At 40.2% G+C, this 21,202-nt stretch overlaps 1 protein-coding gene across 1 annotated transcript in view; it reads right to left on the reverse strand.

Moving 5' to 3' along the window:
• Window positions 1–21,202, reverse strand: part of LOC126092140 (ATP-dependent RNA helicase DDX24) — a 69,481-nt gene that overhangs the window by 14,902 nt on the left and 33,377 nt on the right. Inside the window, exon 4 of the mRNA XM_049907606.1 lies at window positions 3,723–3,880. Coding sequence (XP_049763563.1) covers window positions 3,723–3,880 — 158 coding nt within the window. The remainder of the gene's footprint in view (window positions 1–3,722; window positions 3,881–21,202) is intronic.

A 21,202-nucleotide genomic window follows, 5' to 3' on the forward strand; every position in this document is an offset into this window, starting at 1 on the left:
AAAGAAAAGGCTAATTGGTTATGCAGGAGTCACAATTCAAAAATGAAAATTTTGCTACTATTCACAACAATGTAAACTGTTATATACAATTTTCAGCCATCATTGATCTTTCAGAAAATCCCCCACATAAAATTCACCCACACACAGCTAGCAAGGTAGTCCAGATGCCAAGCCTGAAACTCCTCTTACCACTGTAAAAATTTGAATTGCCGTCCCTAAAGCCTCATATTCCTTCCTTCAATTAAGTGGGTCCACACATTTATAAAGAATGAATAAAATGGCATACATCATCATCTCCAGTGCTGAGAAATCTAATCACTTATTAGACCTCATAAATTGTAAGGCTGTTTATTGCCACATCCATTGTTAACTGCAGTACATAACTAATAATGACAGTTCACATCCCATATCGAAATTATGTTAACAGACCAGTTAAAGTTATAGCTGTGCGGAATGTGTAACTACTTAGTCTCTAGCAACAATAACTTTTTTTTTTAACTGCAAATCATATTTATCATGTACAGAGGAATCACCAATGGACATTTACAGTCTGAAGCGCAAAATAAGAAAAATAATCCAATGAAATATATGTGCACACAACTCACTGCCATAAAGTAAATAATCTCATAGTGATAGTACAGTGGTTTATGATTCTGCAGACATTTCACCTCACAAATTTAGTTGTCAAAATCTCTAACAAGAAAATGTATTGCAAATTACTTCTAATACTTGCGAACTTTTCACTAGGCACACCATCATCGTCATCATCACAAGTCATTCTATTCATTACTGAGTTCATGGTCATTACTGAGTTCATGGTCGTATGATCCAAGCATCTCCATCCCAGATGGCTACCAGCTTCTCTTATAGCCTGCTGAAGATGCAGACCAAAGATCATCTTGATTTGGTTAATCCACCTGGTCACAGTTCTCTCCCTCATTCTTGTGTCCTCAATACATACTTCCTTGATTATTTTTTCTATATTTACTCCACACCTTCTCATAATATGGTCAAAGAACTGGACAACTTTTTGTGGCCGTGAGAAGAAAGGCACCTGGACATACTCAGTTACTCAATAATCGACAAATTAGTTGCTCTTTCAGTCCACTTTATGTGCAGTATCTTGCACCAGCATCAAAGCTCAATACGCTGCTTGTCTCCGTCCTTAAGGGTCCATATTTCACAACTGTAAAAGAAGACAAAAAACACGAGTGTTTCAACAAGCCAGATCTTTGTATGACTCATATTTGTTCTTTTCTGCCAGATCTTGCTGAGCTGCTTCATAGCCTCTTGCACTACTGTAATCTGTCTTCTTATTTTACTCTCAAAATTTCTGGTGCCACAAATGGTTGACCCAAGATAGCTGAAAGAAAGCATGACTCCCACTTCCTTTGATAGACCTGCGAGTTGGGTGTGTGCTCGTTAATCAGTTATCTTGAATCTGGACTAGCTAATATTAACGTCTAATCCACATTATACACTAATATTGTTTACTTTTGTTAGTAGCTCAGCAAGTTGTTCTTTGCTGCTGGTTAAAAGCACAGTGTCATCGACAAATTGGAGGTTGTTAACAGTTTTTCCAATAATTGAGACACCTTTAATCCAACCATCACAAGCTTTCCAGATGACATGTCCAACATAGATGTCATACAATTGTGGGGGATAGGACACAGCTCTGTCTGAGAAAATAATGCTTGTATGGGATATGAGAGCAATAGTTTGGTAGTTGGAGCACTTCCTAATTAATCCTTTCTTGTACCCTCTTGCGCCATTTCTCTGATCAACTCCCCAGATATACTGTCTACACCATGGGATTTATAATTCTTCAGGCACTGACTTGCATTCTCTATTTTGCTGTGTAAGGCTGTTGGTTCCAATGTAAGTTGCCTAACTGCTCCATTGCCCATACTGTGTTAATTCCAGAAGAAAGCTTCTCATGGTACTGTTTCCAACTTACAATAACGTCCTCCTTGTCTCTGACACTGTTGTCATTCTCATTGTCTGCCACCCACGTACGAGGATTAAATTCACCGTGATGCTGCTGAGGTTTTAAGTGATCATGTACTTGACTGCGATTTGATGTTCTATCTGATAACAGACATCTTTAATGAACTGTGATCTGTCCCTTCTACAATTATCAATTCCATTATATTCTAGGCACATACAAGATACTAAAAAAAATCATAATGTGCTAGGAGTATATGAGCATAATTGTTAAACTCAGTTCCAGTCTTCATATTGGATAATTCTGCACTCTCTCAGCACTGTAGGACAACTGATATTAGAAAAATGCAAGAACAATGCTAAATGCATCATCAAATTATTAGAGGAATGATGCTCAATCATTCATTGCCTATGTTATTGTTTGTGTTACTAACAACTGTCTTTATTGCATATACAAATATTTTAAAGTATGATCCATCTTGGTACAATTAAGTCAAACATATTTTAAAAAAATGGATGAGCTATATATCTTAAAACATTTTAAACCTTCAGACCTAAAACTATAGGTTTGGTTTCATACGTCACATTAGATTTTGGGTATAGACTGGATGTGTCTTATCCTTGCCTACAATGAGAGGATGTATCCTAGTAAGCATCACTCTCCCATAACCAATGAAAAGCAATCAATTAAAATTCAGTCCCTGCAAAATAGTGAGTCCTCTTGTTGGAGCATAATTCATCCAAAGATAAATTAGGACAACTTTGTCTCTTACACTGACAAAACACAAAGCATTAACACAGAACACATCTGGCTGTACAACAAGTGATGCTTGCTCCACAACATGAGTTTACAAGGAACTGGAGATTTGCTTATGCTCCCACTGAGATATGAAGTGCTGATTTGAAAATCGGCACTACATCTATTGTTTACAATTATTTTAAGGATTTTGTTACATACAGAAAAACTCTCAAACACTTCTTTATAATTATTTCCATAAATCCAACACAAAAAAAAGATGAACAACTGCTGCTGCTGCTGCAAAGGGTGGGTGAGTGGGCAGACGGATGTACTGACGAACAGACAGACAGACGGACGGACGGTGACAGCCATGCGCACACACTGCTTAGCTTTTAGTTACAAGAAGACAAAATGGCATGCCATAACTTGCCTTCAGGAGGCGCAATTCTGAGTACTGCCAACAGATACACAGAAGTTCTCTTAACAGGTAGGTCCCTCACATCCTAGGGTCTGAGTGACCTGTCCATCCCTTCAAATCTCCCCCAATCTATGCCTCTCTCCTCCCTGAGGAAGAATTTAATAGTTCCAAAAGCAAGAAGTCTTTTTTTTTCATCTTTATATTAATCTATCAGCAGTATTCAGAAATTTGCCTCTTGAAGTTAACTAATGGACAGCCATTGTGTGTCCATTAATGTTTAACTAACCCAAAACCTTCTATTCTGTATTTCTGAGTATTCTGCAAATGAAGTGTTAATTCTTCAATTCCTTTAACGTACATCCCCCATCCCCTATATTTCCTCTCTCCTTGCTGTATTAGTCTGCATCATACCTTGTCAGCATTTGTAACATTTAAATTTTACACTATTTCTTCGTCATTTTTGCATGCTGTCTCTCCCTCCTGATCATAGGCAGACATGGACGGACAACAGATAGGCCTGTTTGTCCTCTAAAATAAAAATTTTAGATTCTTCTGTATCCATTTTGTTTTGTGCTTAATACCATAAATACTAAATTATCATATAAATCAATAAAAACAAACCTTTATGCCAGTATATTTTGCAACCGCAGCCAAATGATTTCGTACTTGTATGGCTAATTCCCTGGTCGGTGTCAATACAAGAGCATAAAGTTTTCCTCCAGATTTCTCTTGGCTTATTGAGTCACATTTACTGAAGTCACCATTACTTTCTTGAGCCTCTGAAACAAGCCACACACTTTATTGTGTGTCACCCTCAAAATTAAAAAAAATCAATGATGTTAAATTTTGAGTGCATAAAAATTATTGCTTCTTTTGGCAACCAAGTTTTGGTAGCGACATGACGGTTTTCTTTACCGTGCTTGCCCCATGTTCTTCACCATATTAGTCAATAATAAAAGACAACCAGGCTTCCTATAATGTGATATTTCAACAGCTATAGATTACAGATGATGAATGCACTGAATTGCCATGTTCCTCATCCGACCTCATAATTTCTAAATATATCATATTTAATATTTATTTTATTGCTTTCTTTAGACCCGCTCTCCCTATTTACATAATAGACAATGTTTTAACATTTTTTGATTGTTATATGTTTTAACTGATTGCAATGTTATGTCGAGCTTAGTAATAGCTGTGTATTTGTTGCTGTTCCTGTGTAACATCAAGCGCCAGCACATTGGCTGAATAAAACAGCAGAGAAGACTGTGAGACAACATCAGCCAATAGAATGCTGACTAGGACGACACAACAGGGGCGGCCCTTATACAAAGAGAATATAAACACTGCTCCAGCTAGCCTCAGCTGCACTAGAAGAGCTGTGATATAAACTCCACAGCAGTGACTTATGAACTTGTGTGATTGTTTGCAAGGAAACTGTAACTATCAAAGGACACTGATTACTTGCATGTTGCCAATTGCTTGCAACACCTGTTTGTAAAAAGCAAAGTTAAGTATTGTCAATTCAATTTACTCTAATAAACATCATGAATAACAACTGCTTGAATGTTGTCTAGCTATCCGAGAAAACAGCTTCCTGGGCACCCTATATTAGATGAGTGGGCAGGATCCCACAGTTGCTGTAGATAAGAAACTCAAATCCACCAAGATAGAAACTGAAGCTGTATGTGAGACTGTTTGGGCAGGATCCAAAATCATGGGTGGGCATAAAATGATAATTGGATACTTCTACTGCTCACCAGACTCGTCTCCTGATGTAACCAAAAACTTTATTCACTTGTATGTAAGTCCCCCAATCATACTGTAATCATCGATGGAGTCATTAATCGACCAACAAATAATTGGGAAAATTACAGTTTTGTTAGGGGTGGGCCTGATAAGACATCCTGTGAAACTTTACTAAATGCCTGCTCAGAAAACTACCTAGAACAGATAGTTAGGAACTCCACTCATGATGGAAATATATTGGCTCTAATGGAAACAAATTGACCTGACATCTTTTAGGATGTCCACACTGAAACTGGTATTAGTGACCAAGAAGTGGTTGCAGAAACAATGGTTACCAAAGTATAAAGGACAACTAAACCAAGCAGAAAGATATACATGTTCAGTAAACTAGATAAAAAATCAGTAGTGCATACCTTAATGAGGATCTTGAAACTTTCAGCACAGAGCAAGAGCATGTAGAGGAACTCCGGCCAAGTTTAAAAGAAGAAATGATGACAAAATAACAAAAAAGTACAAGGATATAAACTTAAGGAAATATACATATGTATGTATTCATTCCTGCTCCCAATAAGCAGTGAAAATAAACATCTGCACTAAAACAGTGAATTTTATAAAATTTCATTTCTTACATTTTTGAAGAAACTGCTGAAACATTTATTCACAATTAAGGATTAAAAAGATAAAAATTTTGGATTACATGTATTTGGTAACATGTATACATCAACAAATTGTATGAATCCTATAATATAACCTTCCGTGATAAGTTTTGAACATCACTATTAGCTCTCTCATGCAAAGGATTACAGGATGAGGACATATTAATTACTTTTGGGTTTAAAATACAAACAATGAAGGTAGAGACAATGACAGGTTAAAAATAAGACAAATTAAGGTCAAGAATAATTTATACAAAACTCTTGTAGTCTAGTATGTTTAAATGGGTGACACATTAGCCATCTCATAGTGCATTTATGCGATCTATAGCTGAATAATAATGATGATTAGGATATGGTGTTAATGCTCCAGCAACAATAACATTATGAAAGGATGGACTGCTATGGAACAGATGTTGAGTTGCAGACAAGCACAACAAAGGACCACACACGACCACTGTTTCTGGCCGCTGAGGCTGGACTGTGTGCAGCAACTGGTAAAAGTAATCTGTTGGTGGTGGGGGTGAGGAGGAGGCTGTGGCAGGGAGGGGAAGGGATAGCAAAGTAGGGATGGGGAAAGGGGGAAAGGTATAACACCACTTGCAAGAATGTGCAGGGGTGTGGGGACAGGATAGCAGTGTTAGATGCAGTCAGGAGATTGGGGGGGGGGACTGGAAGAAATAAAATTGCTGGTGAGTGCACTGGTGGAATAGAATGCTGTGTAGTGCAAAGGGGGAGCAGGGAAAGGGATACGGGATATATATGTGAAGAACATGGACAGCGAAGATTTGCACAAGGGGGTTATGGGAACATAGGATATACTCATACAGCATGGAGAGTTTCCACCTGTGCAATTCAGAAATGTTGGTAGTTAGGATCCATATGACGCATGCTGTGAAGCTGTCACTGAAGTGAAGCAACTGTATGGTCCAGCTGCCTTTTGGGCATAGTTTGTCAGTGGCCATTCATGAGGACAGACAGCTTGTTTGTCATGCCTACGTAGAAAGTACAGAGGTTGCAAATTAGTTTGTAGAGCACATGACTGCTTTCACAGGTAGCTCTATCTTTGATGGAGTAGGAGCTGCCTTGAATGGACTGGAGTAGGTGCTTTTTTTCCTGCTCTACTTCTTTCCCTTCTACTCTCCTCTTGTCCTCCATCCAAAACCAACTGCACCCTCCCACAAGCAATACTACACCTTTTCACACCCCTACCCTGCTATCCCTTCCCCTCCCTACCCCAACGCCAACAGATTGCTTCTCCCCTCAGATGCAGTTGTTGTACGCAGTCCAGCCTCAGTCCTCTGACACTGTGGTCATATGTGTGTCAGTTGTGAATTTGTGTGTGTGTGTGTGTGTGTGTGTGTGTGTGTGTGTGTGTGTGTTTTCTACTCTAGAAGAGGTCTCTTGGCCAGAAGTTCAAATGTATAGCAGTTTTTTTGTTGTAGCTGTCCGCAAATCAATGTCTCCTCTATAAGGCAAGTAGCAGTCTGTCCTTTTCATAATACTGCCATTATTCCATCCTGGAATTTTCAGCCATAATATTAGTTGAGAGAATATAAGCATGTGTATTTTCTAGACATAGAGAAAATGTAAGTTTAAGAAGAAGAAAGAATAACAGACAAAGAGCCATTTTACATTAGGTTCTAAATAAGAGGGCTACAGGCAGATAGAAACACTTTATAAAAACATGAGTGCATTTGTATATAAATGTGTACAAGCCCTGGAATGGTGTCCGACCAAGTTACCATTCTATCTCTGCTGTAAAAATAATTTTTTCTTGTATTCAAAAACAGTTTCACAGAAGCATCAGTATTTTTTACAGCAATGTATTAAATTTCATGCATTATACTACTTCTTTCAACATGCAGCTCCTCATCACTGACACTGATGTGGAGCCCATGCAGTTTGTGCCTCGAGTGATTGATGCTGTAATCTTGGTTGCATGCGGACATTCTGCAATGCAATGCTTGCAGTCACATCTTCAACAATACTAGTTGCTCTGACTAGCATTTTGTTGTTCACCTTCTATGGTGATACTGTATGGCATGCCATACACTGGTGAATTTTGTCTTTTTCAGCTTTTTCATGCTGATAAATGGTGTTAGTGATATGTTTACAATTACCCACCATACACAGGCTCTTAAAAGGTCATATAGTAGTTGTAACAATATTATGAAAAGGAATGTTGCTACCCACCATACCGTGGAGATGCTGAGTCACAGATAGGCACAACAAAAAGACTGTCACAAATACAGTTTTCGGCCAGTAAGGCCTTCATCAAAAATAGATGACAGACAGACAGACAGACACACACACACACACACACACACACACACACACACACAAAGTTTTTTGGGAACATGTACACATGTTCATGCAAATTTTTATCAAAATCCATGACGATCATGTGGAAACCTCCAGACCACTTGGTGTGGAATGACCCTATGGAAGCTGACCCTTTAGGACTGTTTTGTTCTGTTTTAGCACTCAAAAACAATTAGGGCCATACGCACCCATGTCAAAATTGTAGAACACGAAGACAAAGAGACAAGTTAAAAATGACTGCATGTCAATCGCAAACAATGAAAGACAAGACAGCTAAAAACAGGGATGTGGAGCAAAGTCTATAAAATATGCTGTAGAGAAACAGAGGTCCAGAACTAAATATTAAATGGCCTTCGCCATATTGCTACGACGGATAAAAAGTAAAACACGGTCGACAGCCCGTGCGTCATTTGCTAAAACATCCAATAACTCAGATGGCAAACACAAATGGAAATGTAAGTGGTTAAAAAAAGGGCATTCCACCAGGAAATGGTGGACAGTCACAAATTGGGTACAATGGGCACAAAGCAGTGGGGGAGCACCACTTAACGAATAGCGATGGCTAAAGAGACAGTGTCCAATAGGCAACCTAGTTAAAATGATCTCCTCATGGTGAGAGGACCAAGAGGAGGTCGTCCAAGCTGCTGGGAGAGGCTTAACAGCCGGGGTGGTGTTCCCATGAAGGGATGACCAGTGGTGTTGCCAGCAACACAGAGTTCAGAGGGAATATAAGAACTATCGGGTTGATGCTTTTAGGAGTATGTATATAGTTTTTTGTAGTGCTGTGGTTAATTTGTCGCTTACACACCGTAACTGAACCCAGGAAGGACCTCATTTGCCATTTCCTCCAGCTCAGCTCTTTAGTTCACCGATGCCACAGCAAGAAGTCATCGGCATATGCCACTACCCCATTGACTTCATCTTCTTTCAGCTGGCACAAAAAATGTTCAACTGCCAATCCCTGAGTGCACACTTTAGCAGTTCTTTTTAGTACTTTTTCTGTGCCACCTGACAAGTTCAAAACTCAATACCTATAGTAATCAATAAAGCTGTAGCATAGATACTGAGGTACCTCTACTTCACACATCCAGGCAAACAATTTGGGCCACCACAAATAATTAGATGTTGCCGCAATGGCAATTAAAGTATCATTTGTAATTTACTATCAGAAACAGAACTTGGACAAAGCATATTCTAAACAGAATTAGTACACACAGAAACATGATGTAAAGTAATGTCGGGGCCAAACATCATGCATAACAGTCATTTACTTAATCTAAAAGTTGCTACAGACTCTCAAAAATTGTGGTACCCACTGTTCCCTAGCATATGACAAATTTTAACCCTTACGCAACACACCACTGTGAACTGTTTTCAAATGGAATAGTCCAGGTGAGAATAACAAAACATTGCACACATCACATCTCATATCCCCATTCCCCAACTGGGATACAAAATTGAAAACTGCTATCATTGCAAAAAAAGTAGCAGCAAAAATGTTTTAACATCAAAATGAAGGGAGTTAATAACTTAAAATGCCTAACCTAGGGATTGCAGACGTGCAACACAATGTCAGAAATCCTGAACTACAACCTGTACAATCTTTAAGGTCCTGGAGTGAATGATATTAACTGCCATCAAAGAAAATAAGGATTTTTCCCAAGCAGTATAGTGAAATTATTTCTTTACATACACTGTGCATTGATGTTTAAGGTGTCCAGTTTTCTTTTACACAATACAGTCTCACAAAACATTTGGAATTTATGTCATTTCTCAACACAGTCTCTATTGTAGACATATGCAGCACTCTCTGGAAACTCAGTTGTACCTCAATACAATCAGATTGCGGGTGATGGTCTCGACACAACTCGACTGCCGGTAATAAACACAGGATCAGTGGAAGTCTCTGTGTTCACATCCAACAAACATAAATATATTTAACAGCAGGCTTACAGAAAGCTCTGCACATCACTGAGGCGCTAACATAGCCCCAGGCAGCCCTACAATCACAGAACTATTTTCCTACAACGTCATGTGCTGCCTGGAAATTTCTGTTGTGCATCTATATAAACAGCTGTCTGACATATAGCTGGCCTGTTCCAGTTGACCTCCAGCCTGAACACCAGTCATCTTTACAAGCAGTGAAGCCATTACTGGATGCAACTAGCACTGCCAACAACAGCCTCGTAGAACTCACCTGCAGTATGTTTCCCAAGCTGCCTCGTTGTCACCTCATGAAGTTGCCACCTGCCATCAACCAGAACCCCATTAGCTTCAGCTTTCCCGCATGCTGCATGAACTGCTACACCGTCACCGTGTGCAGCCACTGCTCATCACTGAACACTACCTCATTGAGACTTGGTATTTAAATACACTGTGACAATTTCCTATACCAGTGATCAAACTTGACACTCTTTGAAAGCTCCCTATTGATGGAATGTGGTGTTAACATCAAATTTGGGCGTGTCAAGCAGTGACTTATATTTTCAGGTCACCAAGAAGTGACTCCTATTTTCTGTATGGACAGGTTTCCCCTTTACCTGTCGCTCATATTCAGTGTTCAGTGAAATAATAAATGCATTGTTCATCACTACCGGAGGAATGTCAATTGAAGTCTGTTGTTCCCTTGTGGGCACAGACACAAAAGTCTCCTTGCTATTGTACACACTTTTCACACCACCAATGCCATGATTTTATGACTCATGCAAAAACTTCTTTAGGAATCTGTTTTGACCAACAGAAAATTTTTGACACAATAGTGGCACAATTGGAGAATGTGTATCAACACAGTGTGTCTTTTGTTGTTGTAGGAGTCAGGATAAATTAGGTGGGGCCTAGTACGAAATGAAACAGCTTCACAAAACTGAAACTGCATCACCACTATGGGCTGTGTGATGAAGGTTGGAAACACACACATTACTGAGTAGCACTCAATGTTTCCCATGATATCAATGTCCTCAGACTTGGTCCTAACCAAGTGAGAAAAAAATTACACTGTGAAAGGTCAGACCACCAACAATATCCATTATTTTACTTGTTTAATACAAGCAATGGGGGGATTTCTTCTGGTAAGTATTCTGGTTCCACTGCTGTTCATGATGTTACCCAGCTCTAACGATATCTTCAGCAGCTATATTGCAGTACAAGTTGCTCATTGGTCTGTTGAAGATAGGTGGGAGAAAGTTCAATCTTTAAAAGATTTTTTGTTTTTTACACAGATCTTACTTGCAGACTAAATTAACACTTACTCGGTAGTTTTATAAATCAGCTGCATTTTTAATGCTCAGTGCATAGAGGACTGATTTGAAAAAGTCACATTGCTTATAAATGCAGTATTATTTGTAAGTTGCAGATATGCCCATGGCACTTAATGTGAATGACACAGCATTGGCTAACCCTCCTCCCATATACCTGTATATCAATAGAAGGCAAGAAGTCAGTAAAAAAACTGCAATCACTTTTGTCATTTTATTCATAAACTTCCATCTTGATCACTGGTATAGGCCTGCATATTCAAATACTTAGATTTGTAAACAGGCAGAATACAGTGCTGCAGTTGGCAATGCCTACATAAGACAACAATACTATGAAAAGGAAAGTTGCTACTCTCCATATAGTGGAGAAGCTGAGTTGCAGATAGGCCAGTAACGAGTCTTCATCAAAAATAGATCACACACACACACACACACACACACACACACACACGACTGCAGTCTCAAGCAACTGAAGCCACACTGTGAGCAGCAGAACCAGGGCATGATGGGAGTGGCAACTGGGTGGGGGTGATGAGGACGCTGGGGTGGGGATGGGGACGGATTTAGGGTAGAGGCGGCAGACAGTGAAGTGCTGCAGGTTAGACAGAGGGCAGGCGAGAGGGGGGGAGGGGGCGCTAGCGCAAAAGGAGAGAAGTAAAAAGGCTGGATGCAATGGTGGAATGAGGGCTGTGTAGTGCTGGAATGGGAACAAGGAAGGGGCTGGATGAGAAAGAACAATGACTAACGAAGGTTGAGGCCAGGAGAGTTACGGGAACGTAGAATACATTGCAGGGAAAATTCCTGCCTGCACAATTCAGAAAAGCTGGTGTTGGTGGGAAGGATCCATATGTCACAGACTGTGAAGCAGTCATTGAAATGAAGGATGTCATGTTTGGCAGTGTACTCAGCAATAGGGTGTTCCAATTATTTCTTGGCCACAGTTTGTTTTCCAATGGCCATTCATGCAGACAGACAGCTTGTTGGTTGTCTTGCCCATATAGAATGCAGCACAGTGGTTGCAGCTTAGCTTGTAGATTACATGACTGGTTTCACCTACTCCAGTCTGGTCACAATCACCACCTATCCCATCAAAGGAAGGGCTATCTGTGGAACCAGTTATGTGATCTACAAGCTAAGCTGCAACCACTGTGCTGCATTCTATGTGGGTAAGACAATCAACACACTGTCAGTCCACATGAGTGGCCACCAACAAACTGTGGTCAAGAAACAAGTGGACCACCCTATTGCTGAGTATGTTGTCAAAGATAACATCCTTCATTTCAATGACTGCTTCACAGCCTGTGTCATATGGATCCTTCCCATCACCAGCTTTTCTGAATTGTGCTGGTGGGAATTTTCCCTGCAATATATCGTACGTTTTCATAACCCTCCTGGCCTCAACCCGTGTCAGTAATTGTCCTCTCCCATCCAGCCCCTTCTCTGTTCCCATTCCAACACTACACAGCCCTCACTCCACCATCGCATCCAGTCTTTTTACTTCTATCCTTCTCCACTACCCCCCCCCCCCACCTCTCGCCTGCCTTCTGTGTAAACTGTAGCACTTCACTGTCTGCCACCACTACCCTACCATCCCTCCCCCTCCCTACCCCAGCCTCCTCCTTTCCCTTCACACAGTTGCCACTCCCATCATCCACTGGTGCTGCTGCTCACAGTGTGGCTTCAGTTGCCTGAGACTGCAATCGTGTGTGTGGGTTGTGTTTGCATGACAGAGAGAGAGAGAGAGAGAGAGAGAGAGAGAGAGAGAGAGAGAGAGAGAGAGAGAGAGAGAGAGAGAGAGAGAGAGAGTGTGTGTGTGTGTTTTTTTGACGAAGACCTTACTGGCTGAAATCTTTATATGTGACAGTTCTTTTGTTGTGCCTATCTACGACTCAGCATCTCCGCTATAAGGTGAGCAGCAACTTTCCTTTTCATAATATTGTTACATTCCATCCGGGATTTTCCACTGTTTGATATATAAGACAGCAGGTGTCTGGCACAATTGTTAGATCAGTTACTGCTGCTACAATGGTAGGTTATCAAGATTTAAGCTAGTTTAAATGTGGTGTTATGGTCAGTGCACAAGTGATGGGACACAGCCTCTCTGATGTAGTAGCAATGAAGTGGGGATTTTCCCATACGGCCATTTCACGATTGTACTCTGAATATCAGGAATCCAGTAAAATATCAAATCTTCAACATCGCTGCAGTCAGAAAAAGATCATGCAAGAACAGGATCAACGACGACTGGAGTGCAACCCTTCCGCAAACTGCTCCAGATCTCAGTGCTGAGCCGTCAAAAAGTGCCAGGTGCAAACCATTCAACAAAACATCATCGATATGGGCTTTTGGAGCTGAAGGCCCACTTGTGTACAGTTGATGCCTGCACAACACAAAGATTTATGCCTTGCCTGGGACCATCAACACCAACACTGGACTGTTGATGACTGCAAACATGTTGACTGATTGGATGAGTCTCACTTCAAATTGTATCAAATGGATGGGTGTGTACAGGTATGGAGACAACCTCATGAATCCATGGAACCTGCATGTGAGCAGGGGGCTGTGCGAGCTGGTGGAGGCTCTATAATGCAGTTGAAGTGATATGGGATCCCTGATACATCTAGATAAGACTCTGACAGGTGACATGTACAAAAGCATCCTGTCTGATGACCTGCATCCATGCATGTCTGTTGTGCATTCCGACAGACTTGGGCAATTCCAGCAGGACAATGCGGCACCTCACACGTCCAGAATCGCCACAGAGTGGCTCCGGGAACATTCTTCTGAGTTTAAGTACTTCCATTGGCCACCAAACTCTCCAGACATAAACATTACTGTGCATATCTGGGATGCCTTACAACGTGCTGTTCAGAAGGGAATCTCCAATCCCTCATACATTTGAGGATTTGTGGAGAGCCCTTTAGGATGTATGGTGTCAGTTCCCTCCAGCACTACTTCAGACATTAGTAGAGTCTATGCCATGTCGTGTTGCGCACTCGCGGTGGCCCTACACATTATTAGGCAGGTGTACTAGTTTCTTTGGCTCTTCCGTGTATTATACTATTCAAATCAACTCGTTACGGCTTGCTGCCAGTATCAAACAGAAACAGAAAAAACACTAATGTGACAAAAATAAGTTCAATTGGCTGAGGGCTAAATATACAGCAACTCTAGGAATACACAAAAAAAGATAGCTTGGCCAACAGCCATAAATACCATTAAAAGTATTTTGATACAAGTATCAGCATCAATCAATCTGTACATGTATCTAAATCTTCATCTACACGGATACTCTGCAAATCACACTTAAGTGCCTAGCAGAGGGTTCATCGAACCACCTTCACAATAATTCTCCATTATTCCAATCTCAAATAGCACATGGAAAAAATGAACGCTTATATCTTTCCGTGTGAACTCTGATTTCTTTTATTTTATTATGACGATCATTCCTCTCTGTGTTGGTTGGTGTCAACAGGATATTTTTGCATTCGAAGGAGAAAGTTTGTGATTGAAATTTTGTGAGAAGATATCACTGCAATGAGAAACACCTTTGTTTTTATGATGTCCACCCCAAATCCTGTGTCATGTCTGTGTCACTCTCTCCGCTAGTTCTCAATAATAAAAAAATTGCTGCCTGCTCTTCCTTGAACTTTCTTGACGTACTCCATTAATCCTACCTGGTAAATATCCCACACTGTGTAGTAGTACTCCAAAAGAGGATAGACAAGCATAACATAGGCAGTCTCCTTAGTAGAACTTTTGCATCTTCTGAGTGTTTAGCCAATAAATCACAGTCTTTGGTTCGCCTTCTCCACAATATTTTCTGTGTGTTCTTTCCAAGTTAAGTTGTTTGTATTTGTAATTCCTAGTTATTTAGTCGCATTTACAGCCATTAGATTTGATTGATTTATTGTGTAACCAAAGTTTAATGGATTCCTTTTAGCACTCAAGTGAATGACCTCAAACTTTTCATTATTTAGGGTCAATTGCCAACTTTTTCAGCATACAGGTGTCTTTTATAAGTTGCTTTGGAATTTGTTTTGAACTTCTGATGAGTTTACCAGATGATAAACAACAGTATCATCTGGAAACGACCTAAAATGATTACTCAGACTGTCTCTTAAATTGTTTATATAAATAAGGAACAGCAGAGGACCTATAACATTACCTTGGGAAATGCCAGAAATCACTCCTGTTTTACTCAATGACATTCTTTCAGTTACTAAGAACTGTGACCTCTCAGACATGAAATCATTAATCCAGTTGCGTAATTGAGATGTTATTCCATAAGTACGCAATTAGATTACAAGCCACTAGTGAGGTACAGTGTCAAAAGCCTTCTGGAAATCTAGAAATACAGAACCAATTTGAAATCCCTTGTCAATAACACTCAACACTTTGTGTGAGTAAACAGCTAGTTGTGTTTGACAAGAAGGATGTTTTCTAAATCCGTGTTGACTGTGTTTCAGAACACTGTTCTCTTAAAGGTAATTTATAATGTTCTAACACAATATACGTTCCAAAATCCTGCTGCAAGTCGATGTTGATGATATGGGCCTGTAATTTAGTGGATCACTCCTATTGTCTTTACTAAATATTGGTGCGATCTGTGCAACTTTTCAGTCTTTGGGAATGAATCTCCCATCAAGCAAGCCGTTGTGTATGATTGTTAATTATGGAGCTATTGAGTCAGCATACTCTGAAAGGAACCTAATTTTTATACAGTCTGGACCAGAAGATGTGCATTTATTAAGTGATTTAAGTAACTTCACGGCTCCATTGATATCTATTTCTAAGTCACTCGTGCTGGTAGCTGTTCTGGATTTGAATTCTGGAATTTTTACTTCATCTTGTTTGGTGAAGGAACTTCAGAAGGCTGTGGTTAGTAACTCGTCTTTAGCAGTACTGCCATCTATAGTATTTCCATGGCTATTGTGAAAAGAAGTCATTGATTGTGTCTTGCTGCTCGTATAATTTACATACAATCAGAATCTCTTTGGATTTATGCCAGGTTTCAAGACAAAGTTTCATTGTGGAAACTATTATACGCATCTCGTATTGAAGTTTGTACTAAATTTCGAGCTTCTGTAAAAGATTGCCTGCCTTGGGGATTCTGCATTCATTTAAAATTGGCATGCTTTTTTTGTTGTTTCTGCAACAATGTTCTAACCCGTTTTGTGTACCAAGGGAGATCAGCTCCATCATTTGTTAATTTATTCGGTATAAATCTATCAAACATCCTGACACACAGTTTTAATCTGCCAGGAAGTTTCATACCAGCACACAATCTGCTGCAGAGTGAAAATCTCATTCTGGAAACATCCCCCAGGCTGTGGCTAAGCCATGTCTCCGCAGTATCCTTTCTTTCAGGAGTGCTAGTTCTGCAAGGTTCGCAGGAGAGCTTCTGTGAAGTTTGGAAGGTAGGAGACAAGGTACTGGCAGAAGTAAAGCTGTGAGGTTGTGGCGTGAGTCGTGCTTGGGTAGCTTAGTTGGTAGAGCACTTGCCCACGAAAGGCAAAGGTCCCGAGTTCGAGTCTCAGTCTGGCACACAGTTTTAATCTGCCAGGAAGTTTCATACCAGTGCACACTCCGCTGCAGAGTAAAAATCTCTTTCTACAAATCTATCAATTGCTGTCGACACTATTTCTCTGAATTCAAGTCACATCTGGTCTACACTTCCCAGTACAGTCTTAATTGGAAGGAATGGAGATTTTCTCTCAGGGAGATGCCAAGACAATTTTACCTGCTTTTTTGAATAGGTATATTTTTCATTTATTTTTGGAGGATTTGGGAGTTACGGTATTCAATCTCACTATGACAACTGTGTGTTCACTGATCCCTGTATCCATTTTGATGCTCATTATTAGCTCAGGATTATTTAGTGCTAAGGTATCAAGTGTGTTTTACAGTCATTTATTATTTGAGTGGGCTCATGAACTAATTGCTCAAAATAATTTTCACAGGATGCATTTAGCGCAATTTTGGATTACGTTTTATGTGTACCTCCAGATTTAAAATGTATTTTCACCAACATATAAAACATAAATTGAAGTGACCAGCAACTATAATTGTACGAGTCAGGTACGTGTCTGAAATAGTCAACTTTGTTTACTCTACCCTTTCTGAACACCGTTAGGTCCTTTGCAAAAGTTTCAGCTGAACTTATCTCCGGATTTAGCCAGCTTTCAGCGCCTGTAATGATTTGAGCATAGTGCTTCCTGTTAGCACTTGGAGCTTTGGTACCTTCCCAACATGGCTACAACAATTTACAATGGTTGTACCGATGGTTCCTGGATCTATGTTCTTCTTGTGTTTGACATGCACCCTTTTTGTGTTTCCCTGAGACCCTCTAACCTAAAAAAAACGTCCAGTCCACACCACACAGCCCATGCTACCCATGTTGCTGCCTGATGTGCGTAATGGACTCCTGATCTATTAAGCAGAACACAAAACCCCACCACCCTTTGGTTCAAATTAAGGAATCTGCAGCCAACACAGTCGCAGAACTGTCTGAGCCTCTGATTCAGATTCTCCACTCGGCTCTGTACAAGAGGTCCGCAATAGGTCCTGTCAACTACAATGCAAATGGTGAGCTCTGCTTTCATCTTGCAAGAAAGACTGGCAGCCTTTACCACTTCTGATAGTCGCTCAAAGTCAGAGAGATTCGCTTCGAATCCAAAACTATATGAGTCACCACCTACAGCTGGCTGCACCCTGTGTTCTTCATGGCATCTGGAAGGACCTGTTCCACATCTGGAATGACACCACCCAGTATGCACACAGAGTTCACACTGACTTTCTTCCCCTCCTTGGCAGCCATGTCCTTAAGGCGCCCCATACCGTGTCTAACACTGGAGCTCCCAACTACCAATAATCCCATCCTCCATGAGTGCCCGGATCTTGTGTGCCTCTGAAACAGGACAAGTGACTGCATCTGGCTGAGGGTCAGTGTCAGCCACAGACAGCACCTGGGACTTGTTTGTCAGACTAACTGAAGATGCCTTGCATTCGGCCTCCTGGGAAGTCTTTTGCCATCTGCCCTGCACCGAGGTGACATCCCACTCAACTATGTGTGAGGGATCAACCTCAGTGTGAGCAGTAACTGAGCTGCCACTGGTGCAGGCCGATCAGAGGACTCATTGGCCATGTTGGATGTCTGTTGGATCCCCGTGGCCGGCAAACAACAGTAATGCCCATCCACTGCAGCCTCAAGCTATGTAACCAAAGCCATCACAGTTTGGAGCTGTGACTGAAGTGTCACCAACTCAGCTCACATCTGAACACAGCAATTCATGTTAAATACCATGGAAAATTACATTGCACAGACAAACAAAGGACTATAGACATGCATTATGGAACTCTACTGTTGAACTGACGAAAACAGAAGAACTGTGTCTAATAAATTAGATAACGTTGTAGAGATTCAAAAACTAAACTATTAAAGCACTCATGTGAGACTAAATAATTCGCTCCTGGTCAGGAACTTGTAATATGTCACTAAAGCGGTCTACTTTCCGACACAAATGTACATGTGAGAACTGTGTGTATTGAGTACTAAATTAACATGCAGAAATTTGAGAAACTAAAGTATCAAAGCACACAGATGAAATGATGTAACTTGCTCCACATTAGGAACTCATAAAATGTCACAAAATCAGTTACTTCCCCAGCTGTTGCTTGTGTCTGGGCCAACTGCTGCTGTCTGCAAGTACACAACAAAAAATGTTGGTAATGGTGTGGGGCATTCTACACTTTTACACACGTAGCCACTAGTGCTGAGGTATATAAATGACCAGTATCATAAATTCAGCAGCTTAAAATAGAATATTCCTAGTCATTAATTAACATGAATTCACTTGGTAACATGTGTGTCTAACAATAATAGATAAAATGCAATAAAATACATAAAAATAAAGTCCATGTTCATAGCCTCAACAAAACGTGGGCGGTAATAAAGACTTCATTAGTAGAAAACCTTTCAGCATGGCAAAGTAATTGGAACATTACATACTACGCAAGTCAGAACAAACGGTGTAAAAAGATACAGAATCTATTAACAGAGAACCTTATTGCTGTGCTGAAGTAAATAAAACATGATATTGTGTGGAAGATGGTTAACGAAACAATAATTATGGTCTCAATGGTCGATAGTGAATCCAGAGAACAATCCAGATGGCACCACCTTGTGGCCTGTGTGAGGAGAATTTTTGTATTCCTGTAGTGGTGTTCGCAGGGGAAGGGCCAAAGTAGGCATTTAAGTTTAACTCACTCTGTTCATTAAGCAATAACCCTGGTTGCCATCTTCTATGTACATATATCTCCTTTTACTCCAATATATTCAATAATTGTCCTTTCAGTGCATTACACAACACTTTTAAATTATCCTGTGCACTTCCTCCTACATATTTTCCTTCCCAGAAATGTACCGAATGAACACACTAATTCGGCTACATAGGTACATGTGTTCACTGAAGTGAGTCTCACTATTCCCTCTCATATGACCAATATAAAACCTTCCTCCAGGGTCCAGACAATTGTTCTTGCCTTCTGCTGCAAGCACCACCACAGGAAAACAAAAGCATTCCACAGAGGCCACGAAATATCACCAGCTGAATTGTTCTCTAAATGCACTATCAACCACCATGACTTTTAATTCAATAATTATATTTTCAAAAACCATCTTGCACACAATATCATGTTTTATTTACTTTAGCATAGTGAAAGGTTTTTTTGTAAATAAGATTCTGTATTACTTTTTATACATTTTATTCTGACTTTCACACTATAGTCATGCTAAAAGGTTTTCTATTAATGGAGTCTTTACTGCCTTTTACCTGTTGTATTTGGACTGTAAGTATGGATTTTATTTCTACAAATTTTACTGCATTTTCTGTTTCATTATTACACACATTTTGCCAAGTGAAATCATTTTAATTAATGACTATGCAAATAAACTGTTCAATCTACGTTAGTGATCACTTACGTACCCCAGCCCTACCCTACTGGCTATGGTTACATTTGTGTAAGTATAGGACACCACCACCAGCACTTCTTACATAACTGTGTGTACAAATTGTTTGACATTGATACTTGTATCAGAATACTTTTTTTGTATGTATGGCTGTCAGCCATGTTATCTTCAGATTTCCTGTACATTTAGCTTTCAGCCAACTGAATTTATTTTTGTCACACTAGTGCTATTCTCCATTTTATAACATATTTGGTAATGGCAGTAACCTGAAACCAGTCATTGTGAACTGTCTATTATATGTGGTCGCCTGTGTTTGCTTACAAATAAATTTGTTTTTGGAGGGACTCTGCTTTGAGCAAAACACTTTTTTTCTCTTCTTCCATTACCCAGACATGTTTTGCTGAAATTTTAGCATCATAAGTAGGCTTTTAGTTTCTTTCTATCAAGCAGGAAAAATGCTCTTTACTACTTATACACATATAAATTTGTGTTTTTAGTAAAGTATTCGGAAATTTGAGAAACAGATACATTTTTGTATATACACTAAGGTCATTCAGAAAGTAAAGTACGTTTCGTTTTTGACATGTGACCGCACCCCCCCCCCTCCCCCTCCTCCTCTTCCACCACCACCACCACCACCACCACCACCACCACCAACTGATCTCTGACCTTGGTACTCAGTGTGGTGGCAGTTACGATCTGGTACAGTTAATTACTGCTTAGCTGTGTGACTTTACGCGTGGGACACAACTGATGATCTTGCCAAGAGTGAGGTGCGCAATGTTATCCGCTTTTTAAATGTGCAAAACATGCGACCATCAGTATAGGCAGATGAGTGAGGTGTTCAGTAATGTGATGAACAAAGCATCATTTCAGAAGTGGTGCATCATGTTTAGTGGGGGATGGAATACTGTTCACAGTGAAGATCACTCGGGTCAGCACTCAGTGGTGACTGACAGGCTGAAAGCAAGGACTGAAACAAAAATCCAAGAAGATAAGCATTTCACAATTATTGGACTGCAGCGGCCTACTGTCAAACGCTTCAACAAGTTCACCGTGCCATTAAAAACAAGCAGTGTGGAATGCTAACCAGTGGAATCATCCTCCTTCATGATAATGTACGTGCAGGTGCAATGGGACTGACACAGA

The sequence above is a fragment of the Schistocerca cancellata genome, chromosome 7 (genome assembly GCF_023864275.1).
Source record: "Schistocerca cancellata isolate TAMUIC-IGC-003103 chromosome 7, iqSchCanc2.1, whole genome shotgun sequence".
Classification (NCBI taxonomy): Eukaryota; Metazoa; Arthropoda; class Insecta; order Orthoptera; family Acrididae; genus Schistocerca; species Schistocerca cancellata.